The sequence below is a fragment of the Rhinolophus hipposideros genome (genome assembly GCF_964194185.1).
Source record: "Rhinolophus hipposideros genome assembly, chromosome: 11".
Lineage (NCBI taxonomy): Eukaryota > Metazoa > Chordata > Mammalia > Chiroptera > Rhinolophidae > Rhinolophus > Rhinolophus hipposideros.
Genome location: NC_138057.1, coordinates 528,054 through 540,185, shown reverse-complemented (window position 1 = coordinate 540,185; position 12,132 = coordinate 528,054). Strand labels below are relative to the sequence as shown.

General features: G+C 37.1%; 1 protein-coding gene and 1 pseudogene across 2 annotated transcripts in view; both read right to left on the bottom strand.

Moving 5' to 3' along the window:
• The window catches only part of CENPP (centromere protein P), a 237,788-nt gene that overhangs the window by 198,631 nt on the left and 27,025 nt on the right, over positions 1–12,132 (bottom strand). The window contains exon 4 of the mRNA XM_081065631.1: positions 9,359–9,450. Within this exon, the coding sequence (XP_080921757.1) occupies positions 9,359–9,450 (92 nt within the window). The remainder of the gene's footprint in view (positions 1–9,358; positions 9,451–12,132) is intronic.
• On the bottom strand, positions 1,656–2,255 carry LOC308504614 (peroxiredoxin-1-like; annotated as a pseudogene). The gene has a single exon. The product of its transcript is annotated as a peroxiredoxin-1-like (transcript).

The following is a 12,132-nucleotide window of genomic DNA, read 5'->3' as shown; positions in this document are numbered from 1 at the left end:
AGAGTCGTTTTTGCCAGGCATTAAGAGTCGGGGAAGGTGTGACTAAAAAGGGAGAACATAAGAGATTTTTTTATGTTGATGGAACTGTTCAATATTCTGATTGTATTGATGATTACACAGAAACCATCCAATCTTAATAAAACAAAAAGGGAAAGATTGAAAAAGATGAACAGAGCCTCAGGGACATGAGGAACAATACTAGAAGGTTTTATATTTATGTCATCTAAGACCCAGAAGCAGAGGAGAAAAAGTGTTGAATATACATTATATATACACATATATATGTATACGTATATACAGAGGGTGCCGAAAAAATGTATATACATTTTAGGAAAGGAAAACTATTAAAATTGTAATAGTCAATATATACCGATAACAAAAGATGAATACAAGTCACACTTGACTTCTGCAATCACAAGAGGTGCTCAAAGAGGTTACTGTCAGCATCCAGACACTTCTGATTACGGCGAACTGCTGCTTGAGCAATGTTGACCAAAGTGTCCACTTGTATATATTTTTTTGGCACCCCCAGTATATATGTATATGAGGTCTGATAATTAAGTTCACGAACTTGTTGCAACTATGTTGCTAACCTTTTTTGATATCAGAGGGATTATTCATTATGAATTTGGACAAACTAACCAAGTTTACTATTTGGAAGTGCTGAAAAGACTGCGTGAAAAAGTTAGACGACCTGAACTTTTCGCCAACAGTTCATGGCTCTTACATCACGACAAAGTACCAGCTCACACGGCACTGTCTGTGAGGGAGTTTTTAGCCAGTAAACAAATAACTGTATTGGAACAGCCTCCCTACTCACCTTATCTGGCCCCCAATGACTTCTTTCTTTACCCGAAGATAAAGAAAATATTGAAACAAAGACATTTTGATGACATCAGGACATCAGGGTAATACGACGACAGCTCTGATGGCCATTCCAGAAAAAGAGTTCCAAAATTGCTTTGAAGGGTGGACTAGGTGCTGGCGTCGTTGCATAGCTTCCCAAGGGGAGTACTTCAAAGGTGACCATAGTGATTTTCAGCAATGACATACATAGCACTTTTTCTAGGGTGAGTTCGAAAACTTGTCTGACCTCGTTTTTTTTCCTTGTGTGTGTGTGTGTGTGTGTCTGTCTCTGTGTGTGTGTATTTGAAGAAATAATGGCTGAAAACCTTACCAAATTTGGTAAAAGACAAACTTACAAATTCAAAGAGCTCAGATATCTTCAGAGAGGATAAACACAAAGAAATCCATGCCTATACACATCATGATCAAACTACTGAAAATTAAAGAAAAAGAAAATATCCTGAAATCAGTTAAGCAAAAAACAGACACATTTCATATAAAGAAACATGGATTCAAAGATGGTAGATTTCTCAACAGAAACCAGGGGGGCCAGAAGGAAGTGAATGTACTTTTTTTTTTTTAAAGAAACAAGGTCTCAGTTCCGGTTTAATAGAAACTACAAAAGATCAAAAGTGATGCCTCATTACTGTACACATCAATTGTTCTGCCTCATAGCAAAGTTCAGGCCATTTCCTCCACAGGAATAAAGGCCTGTCTATCCCATACCACATCTGGGCTAAGGACTTGTGTTTTAAGCATGACAAGTAATACAAGAGGTTTTGTCCCATGGCTATCCACTAGCCCAGCACTCATTTCTGCTTAGAGGAATATTCTTTGCTCTTCTGGACATCAGGCTTGATGGTATCACTGCCAGGCTTCCAACCAGCTGGGCATACTTCTCCATGTTTGTCAGTGAACTGGAAGGCCTGAACTAATCTCAGAGTCTCATCCACAGAGCAGCCGACAGGGAGGTCATTTACAGTGATCTGCCGAAGAATACCTTTATCATCAATGATAAAGAGGCCCCTGAACGAGATGCCTTCATCAGCCTTTAAGACCCCATAGTCCTAAGCAATGGTGCGCTTGGGGTCTGACACCAAGGGAATGTTCATGGGTCCCAGTCCTCCTTGTTTCTTGGGTGTACTGATCCATGCCAGGTGACAGAAGTGAGAATCCACAGAGGCACCAATCACTTGGCAGTTGAGTTTCTTAAATTCTTCTGCCCTATCACTGAAAGCAATGATCTCCGTGGGGCACACAAAGGTAAAGTCAAGAAGGTAAAAGAAGAACACAACACATTTTCCTTTGTATTCAGATAGACTGATATCTTTGAACTGACCAACTGGCATAACAGTTGTAGCTTTGAAGTTGGCGGCATGGTGCCCAATTTTAGCATTTCCTGAAGACATCTTGCTATCAGCAGCTCTAAGGCACCAAAACCAGTCAGGACAAAGTACCAGCTCACACAGCACTGTCTGTGAGGGAGTTTTTAGCCAGTAAACAAATAACTGTATTGGAACACCCTCCCTACTCACCTTATCTGGCCCCCAATGACTTCTTTCTTTACCCGAAGATAAAGAAAATATTGAAACGAAGAGGACCTGAATGTACATTTATAACATACTGAAAGAAAAGACCTGTCAACCCAGAATTCAATATCCAGTGAAAACATCCTTCAGGAACAAAGGTTTAATAATGACAATCTCAGATGAAAGAAAACTACAAGAACTTGTCCAAGTGAACCTACTTAAAGAGAAATACTAAAAAGAGTTCTTCAAATGAAAAGGAAATGGTACCAGAGGGCAACCTGGAATATCAGAAATGAAGGAAGAGCATCCTAAATGGTAAAAATCTGCGTAAATGTATCAAGCTATACTTCTCTTAAGTTCCTTAAAATATGTAAAAAGGCAGAAAATAATATTTATAACATCGTCTGATGGGGAGTTCAATGTATGTAGAAGTAATACATGAAAATTACAACATGAAGAGATGAGAGTGAAGGGATCTATTTGGTATAAGGTTTCTCTATTCCATTTGAAGTGGCAAAATATTAATTCTAAGTAGACTGTGATCTCTATGGCAACCTGTAATATATATAATACATATAATATATATTTATATTTTTATAGTACATATTTCATATATGTGATATCAAAAATCAAATAAAAATGGAATATTAAAAAGTATTCTAATAATCCAGATAAGGCATGAAAGGGAAAACAGAAGAACAAAACACAAGAGAGAACAAAAACTGACTACTGAACAGGTACACCTGAATCCAAACATATCAACTATTACATTATATGTAAATGAATCATAGATCTAAATATAAACAGTAAAATAATAAAAATTTCTAAAAATTTTGAAGAAAATCTTCATGACCTGAGGTTAGACAAAGAGTTCTCAGACATTATACCAAAAACATGAGATATTGTTGAAATAAAAAAAACTTTGTTCTTTGAAAGATATGGTTAAGAAAATGAAAAGACAAGCTACAGAATGGCAAAGAATATTTGGAAATTGCATATATGACAAAGGATTTATATGCAGAATATATAAAGAACTCGCAGAACAACTGTGAGAAAATAACCCAATGAAGCAATGAGTAAAAGACTTGAACATAAAAGAGGATGAACAGATGGCAATTAAACATATGTAAATATGCTCACATTACTAACCAAGAGGAAAATGAGATATACTATACTCCTACTAGAATGGCTCAATTCAAAAATAAACACCAAGTGTTGAAGAGAATGTGGAGCTACCAATACTCTCATACGTTGCTGGTTGGAATACATAATGGTACAACCCTCTGGAAAATGGCCTGGCAGTTTCTTATAAAGTAACACATACACTACACCTACCGTATGACCCAACAGCTCAATTCCCGGGTGTTCATCCTAGAGCAGAAATCAGTAAACTTTCCTTAACACATCCAACAGTAAATACTTCAAGCTTGCAGGCTACATTGTCTCTTACAATTACTTTCCTCTGTTATAAAGGAATAGGTATGACTGTGCTTCAATAAAATTTCTTTTATAAAAATAGGCAGCTGGTCTGTAAATCAAAGTTTGCCCATCTCTAAGAGAAATGAAAACTTACATTTACCCTCTACAAAACGCTCTACACAAATGTTTATAGAACTTCTGTTCATAATAGCAAACAACTGGAAGCAACTTCAATGCCCTTGAACAGGTAAATGGTCCACTGTGGAACACCCATACAGTACTACTCAGCAATACAAGGGAAACCTACTGATATATGCAACAGCGCGGATGCATCTCAGAGGCATTGTCGTGAGTGTAATGAGCCAGTCCTGAGCGTTTCCATACTGTGTGATTCCATCTGAAAAAGGCAAAACTCTACTGACGAAGGACACACCAATGGTTGCCAGAGTATAGAAGGGTGAGTGGGGCTTAGATCTAAAAAGGGCAGCATGAGAGAGTATATTTTGGTATTATGGAATTGTTCTTTATTCTGATTATGGTAGTAGTTACATGAATATATACTTATATTTGTATTAAATTGGTAAGACTTCTATGACAAAAAAAGTGAATTTTATTGTATGTTAATTAAAATATTTAAAATTTTAGAAAAAAAGAAAAAAAAAGTTTAATTATGAAAGAGGTCACAAAGTTCAAAGGATAACTTTGAGACACCACTAGTCTTGACAGTGAGGTTGAAAGATCAATACATGGGTTCAGGGCCCCGGGGGCTCAGGTGGTTAGAGCTCCGTGCTCCTAACTCCGAAGGCTGCCGGTTCGATTCCCACATGGGCCAGTGGGCTCTCAACCACAAAGTTGCCGGTTCAACTCCTCGAGTCCCGCAAGGGATGGTGGGCTCTGCCCCCTGCAACTAAGATTGAACACAGCACCTTGAGCTGAGCTGCAGCTGAGCTGCCGGATTGCTGAATGCGTACTCTCAACCACAAGGTTGCCAGTTAGACTCCCGCAAGGGATGGTGGGCTGCGCCCCCTGCAACTAGCAACGGCAACTGGACCTGGAGCTGAGCTGCGCCCTCCACAGCTAAGACTGAAAGGACAACAACTTGAAGCTGAAAGGCACCCTCCACAGCTAAGATTGAAAGGACAACAACTTGACTTGGAAAAAAGTCCTGGAAGTACACACTGTTCCCCAATAAAGTCCTGTTCCCCTTCCCCAATCTTTGAAAAAAAAAAAAAAAAGATGGATTCAATAATACAGCTTAGACACAATTTGAAGAAATAATTATCCTTTACTGGAACACATATCTAAGGAGATAATTCAGAATAATTGCATGGAAAAGCAACTATTGAAAAATCAAGATTCTTTATTTTAAAAAGGAACAGGAAAATTTGAAAGAGAGATACATAGAACTTTTACAAACGACAAGTACTGTCAGTGAAATTGAAAAATCTCAGTGGAAGGGGGTTTAAGAGCAAGTTAGTCACAAAATGACAGATCTATATTTCACTTTCCACTGAACTTTAATATAGATCTGAGGAATAATCAGGAATAAGCACAAAGATATGAAGAGATAGAAAATATAAAGAAAGGGTAAGTCAAACACAGAAGATAAAAGGATAATATGTCTCAAATTCCAGAATGAGAATCAGAGAAAATCAGGAAAGAGTTCTGCTTCTACTTAGGATGTAAAAAGCTGCAGAGAAGATCAGTCTCAACTTAACATCAAGTAAAATCTGAATAAAATCTTGAGCCCATCAACACCTGAAGTCACAAGACAACCAAGAAAATTAACATTGTTCTCCCTCAAAGGAGAACACGACACATAAACTATAAACACTTCACCTTTGGTTAAAGGGAAGCAACGACCACACAAGTGGGTAACAAGAAATTACCTAAAATTTCAACATATTCTTAAAGGACAAATGTGAAGTAGACTGTCATCTGAGAACTCCACAGATGGGAACCCCAGAAACAAAGGGACTCCATCAGAAACATTGGGGTCATGGCAGCAGCCCGGAGAGAGCTCCCCTCAGTGCTATCGGCGTGAAGAGGTGATCAGCTCTTGGGTACAAAATGAAGCCAGAACTCTTCTCTGGTGTGAAGCAAAAACCCTAAGCCATTGAAGGAGAGGCAGCAAAGCTATGGAAGAAAAAATCCCTTACTTCCAGGGGACAAGCAGAAGTCAAACCCATCTGACTGTGGGAGAAGGGCAGTACACACTCCTGCTACCAAAACAAAGATCCATGGCTTCCGGAAAAGGGGCAGAGAAAAAGCCTTCTGTTCTGTGGAGGGGCGGGAAACCCACTGGGCCCAGGACCCACGCCAATACTAAGCCTACATCTGCCACCACTGGGGGAAGGACAAGGAGCTCTCTTTCACCCAAGACCATTCATAGGCCCAGGCTGAGGGTTTGGCCGCACTGGGAAGAAAGAAAAGGAACACTGGGAGTCCTACCCCCCAGGCACAGGTCCTTGGGACCTTTCCAATACTGAGGACAGACCATGAAAACACAGAACTCCCTTTGTTCCCACCAAGTAACAAGCAGCAACATCAACTGCTAGTGGAGAGTCAAGTGCAGAGAAAGATTCCCTGATGAGGTACAGCCTCATAGGACTGCTAAGAGCTGAGAGCGGCTGGAACACCGAGGAAAACCCTCCAGTTCCCAAACCCCATTCTAAGCATGAGGAAGAAGTGAATTTGACTTCACTGCTGGAAGAATTAGAAGCCTATGGTGCCTGAAGGTAATGAAAGCAACAAAAATCACAAATCCAGCTCAACTGCTGACTATCTTAAATTAATGCCCATACTAACGGCCTGATAAATGTACCCGTTTCTTTTGGCATAAATATTATTTGCTTCAGTCTCTACTGTTTTTCCACAGATAATGCCCATCACTCAATAAAAAATTATATGACAAAAATTCAAGGAAAAAACCACCCATTTAAAAATAATCAGAAGAATTAGACTCAAAGATGATTCAGAGGTTGGCACTATCAGACAGGGACTTTAAAATCACCATAATTAAAAATCACAGACAGAAGGAAGAATGGTGTTTGCTAGGGGCTAGGGTAAGGAGAGTTATTGTTTAATGGATATATTCCTTCAGTTTTACAAGATGAAGAGTTACAGAGATGGATAATGGTGATGGTAGTACAACGTTATGTATTTAATACCACTGAACTTTACACTCAGAAATAGTTAAGGAGGTAAATTTTATGTTAGGTATATTTTACCACAATAAAAAAAATTGAGGGAAAAAGTAGGAGCTAGTACGAAGGAGTATGAAATGATCTTGTATCTTGAATGTGGTGGTGGTTTCATAAAGCTACACAGGTGATAAAATTGCATAGAACATACACACACACAAACACACACACAAAGTGCTTATAAAACTAGCAAAATCTGAAAAAGCTCTGTGGGTTTTACTGTCAAGTTTCTGGGTTTGTTAGTATACTGCAATTATACAAGATGTTAACATTGTTGGATACTGAAAGAAGTGTGTATGAAATCTCCTTGTATATTGGTTAATTTTCAAATTCCTTTGAACATATAATTATTTCAGAATTAAAAGTTAAAAACCACGTGTGTAAGAATAAATGAACTAAGGTTGGCAAAATACTGATAATTGTCAAAGGTGCCTAATGGGTAGCTGCAGGTTAATAACTACACTATTATTTTTTCATATATTTGAAATTTCCCATAATAAAATGTTTAAAATAATTATGATTAATACATTAAAAGATCTAGTGGAAAAGTTGGACAACATGCATGAACAAATGGGAAATTTCGGCAGAGAGAGAAATTCAGAATCAAATGAAAATGGTAGAACTAAAAAACATTACATTAGAATTGAAGAATTCCTTTAATGGGCTCATTGGCAGACTTCAGCTGAGGAAAGACTCTGTAAACTTGAAGATAGGGTAATAGAAATTATCCAAACTGAAATGCGAAGGAAATAAAAGAGTGTAAGAAATAGAACAGAGCATCCAAACACTGAGACAATATATCAAATTGTCTAACGTGTGTGTAATTAGAGTTGAAGAATAGAAAACAAGACAGAAGTATCTGAAAAGATATGGTGGGAAATTTTCACACAAATACACCCTAGATATAATACAAACTGTGGAAAAGAAAAATTAAGAAAAAAGTTTGAAGGCGCCCAAAAAATACACACACAGAAAATAACAAAATGAATTGACTTGTCACAACCTATGCAATCCAGAAAATATTGGAAGAAAAACTGTCAAGGCAGTTGTCAAAGGTCAACAACACATTCCTGGTTTTCTTCCCACCTCCAAAAAACAGTTCCTTTTCTAATTCCTTTGCAGGATCCTTCTCGTCCATTCGGCAGTACATTTTAGAATTCCTCGTGGTTCAGTTCCAGACCTTTTCCTATTGTCACTCTATATTCCCTCCATAGGCAATCTCATTCCTGCTCGTGTTTAACTTCTATCCACTGACAGATAACTCCAGTATTATATCTCCCACCTATACCTTTTCTGAGCTGCCTACTTCATACTTTTATTTCAATGTTTCATAGGCACTCAAGTCCAACATGTCACAGTCTCATCTGACTTGGTCCTCTTCCAACTTTCTGTTTCAACAAATGCAATCACCATCATCAAGAAGTTATTCCCTGTCAATGACTCCTGACCCCTCTTATTCAACCAACGCTATGTCCATTCAATTGTGCTTCCTAAATATTCCTGAAACCCATCCAGCTCTCTACTTCAACTACCATTATTCTAGTCCAAACTATAAACTTCTGTTGCTTGAATGGTCTTCACTGGCTACTCACTGAACCTACTGCGTTCCCCTATGGCACTCCTTCAATCTCTTCTCCCTGCAGCATCTAGAATAATTCTTTCTAGGGGGTCACACTTCTGCCTTCCTTACACTCTGCTTCAAACCTTTCCATAGCTTCATGTTGGTCTTGGGACTGTGACCAAACTCCTTACACCAAAGTTTACACAATGTGGACCTTCCATAGTTTGCTGGCTTCATCTCACCCCACACTCCTCTAATTCTCGGGCCTCCTGCCAGTTGTTCACAGATGCCATGACCCCTCCGAGCACAGTTCCTACGCACAAGCTACTCTGTCCAAGATCTCTTTGTTTTCACCTACTAATTTTCAGCTGTCAGCACAAGTTTCAGAAAATCATTCCATGTTCGCCCAGAAAGTCTCCCAGATGTACACATATATGCTTCAACAGTATTATGCAACTCTTCTGGTGCAGCGTTTAACCCAGGCACGACTTTAGATTTCTGTGATTATTTAATACCTGACTTCTCCACTGAGCTATAAATTCCAGGAGGATCAAGGGTTACATCTGTTTTTGCTCACATTTTAATTTTAATGCCTAGGACACAGTGAATGTATAACACATTTTTATTGAATGACAGAATATTAGATATAGAGAATATAGTCTTAAATACAAGCCATAATAATGGTGTCATGCTTTCAGAGATATTTTGATATTTATTTATCAAGAAGAGAGAACAGGTAAACTCAAAAGTACAGAGTGAAAAAAATTCCCTAAAAAAAGTAAATTTGTAAAATAACTTACCTAGATACAAATTCACTTAATTCTGAATATGTGGTGGTGGGCTCCATTATTATGTTGAGGTCAGCAATAACAGAAGATAAATTCTCCTTATTCTAAAATTTAAAAAAAGTTTATGAGTCAGAGTACAGCAACTTTTAAATAAAATAAAAAGATAAAAATAACTTAAAAATATGAAAAATAAAATGCCACCAAGTAATAGAAAAAGGTAATCAACAGAAGGTACTGAAAATATTGGTTATTTGTTAAAAGAATAAAATCAGAATCTTGCTCCATACCAAACCAAAATGAACTCCAAAGTAATTGTTACTTAAATATAAACACTGAAACCATAAAATATTAGGAGGAAATATAGACATTTAACAGATAACTGAGTAAGGAAGAACTCTCTAAGCAAATGGTAATAGAAAAAACTAAGCAAAAAAGAGAAGCAATAAACTAAGGAAAATTTTTACCATAAACATAACAAGGAGATAGGAAAAGTGCAAAGAAAAAGGCAAAGGACATGAACAAAAAACTCAGGTAAATGCCAATTTACATGGAAAATACTGTTCGTTCTCACTAGTAATAAAATAAATGTAAATTAAAGCAATGAGATGATTTTTTCTATAAAATCATTTAGGCAATGCATAACTTAAAATATTCATAATCTCTGTCTCAGTAATTTGACTTCCAAGAATCTATTCTAAAGTATTATGAAACGAAGACAAAAACTTCTAGTTATTTATTACAAAAATCCTAAAACAACTCTATTTTCAATAAGGAGGACTGCTAAACAAACTGCTACATACTTTAAACTGCAAATTCAGTTTTTTATCTTTACTCTGGTCGATATTCTTCTATTACGTATTTGCCTATAATTTCTTTCACTTTTTTTTTTATATTCTTGATTTTGGAAAAATCATATATTGTCTATCTTCCAGATTTTTCTTCTTTTCAATTGTTCTTACAGGTGATTTTTCTCAAGCTTATCCTTCATATTATATTCTACTCCTGGCTACTTCTGTAGTTCTCAGCACTGTGATCATTATTTCCTTCCTTCCTTCCCCCTCCTTCTCAGCTTTCTTTTATTCTTATTTAATTTTCTTTAAATGCCTTTCATTTGAGAGTCAGAGCAATTTTTATATAGCATGTTCTTGTATTTCTTGGTTAATAAAGTAAATTTATCTCCATTTTCTTGTGAATTTTTTCATAGTAGTATTTTTGCACAGGTAGGTCCTACAAGATGAAGAAAGAACTCTATCTTTGGGCTTTGAACTCTGTGGCTCCTACTTGTTAACAGGAGTAGTTTAGAAATGTTTGCTATTTCCAGGAACAGAGTGAGTGGATACTCCTTGACTTTTCCCCATTTGTCTGGGTACTATCTGATTTGTCTCCTTGTATCTTTTTTTTTTTTTCAATAGGAGAAAAAACAATTTAATATATGTGCATGGGAAAATCACAATATGATGCTCAGATCATAAAATGAGGCTCTAAGAAATGAAAAAATTAGGCACCTCCCAATACTTTTTAGACAATTAAACAATAAATTTGTGAGAAATTGACAGGGCAAAGAAAGGCAGTGTTCATTAGAAAGGAATCTAAGCAAGGTTTGGGCTTAGGGTGTCTCCTTGTATCTTGAGCTGCTGAAGAAATGGATATTGATGGTTTATAATCTTTGTTTAGTTTTTCAGGTGTTTGAGGGTATAGTGGGAATTTTTAGGAATAGCTGCAGTTTCACTAGGCTATCTGTGGGCATCTACCACTATCATTAGAAACATACATTCCTGAGGCATCCTTACAACTCAATAATAAAAAGACAACCCCATCAACAACTAACAAAGGATCTCAACAGACATTTCTCCAAAGATGACATACAATGGCTAATAAGCACATGAAAAGATGCTCAGCATCATCAGCCATCGTCTGATAATTCAATTTGACCCAGTAATTCTACTCCTAGATATATACCCAAGAAAAATGAAAACATGTCTATTTAAAAACTAGTATAAATGGTTATTAGTGGGCCAGCCCGGTGGCTCAGGCGGTTAGAGCTCCATGCTCCTAACTCCAAAGGCTGCCAGTTTGATTCCCACATGGGCCAGTGAGCTCTCAACCACAAGGTTTCCAGTTCAATTCCTCGAGTCCTGCAAGGGATGGTGAGCCCTGCAACTAGCAATGGCAACTGGACCTGGAGCTGAGCTGCGCCCTCTACAAGTAAGACTGAAAGGACAACAACGTGAAGCTGAATGGCACCCTCCACAATGAAAATTGAAAGAACAACTTAACTTGGAAAAAAAAAAATTCCTGGAAGTACACACTGCTCCCCTTCCCCAATAAAATGTTTAAAAAGAAAAAGTTTATAGCAACATTATTCATAAGGGCCAAAAGGTGAAAATAACTCAAATGTCCATCAACTGATGAATGAATAAACAAAATGTGATACTGTATTTCCCCAAAAATAAGACCTAGCCAGAAAATAAGCCCTAGCATGATTTTTCAGGATGCTCGTAATATAAGCCCTACCCCCAAAATAAACCACAGTTAAGATCGTCAACCAGACAGACACATTTAGTACGTCCATTGCAACACACGACGGACATATTGAATTATGAAATAACAATATTAATATATAATTAAATATAAATAAATAATATTATTGACATATATGATAATATAAATTATAATTAAGTATTTGTAAATACCCAAACAGGCACCTTTGGACGAAAGGTAAACACCTATATAAACAGATGAACTCGAGACTTATTGCCAAATGACAAATCGGAGTACAGACACAA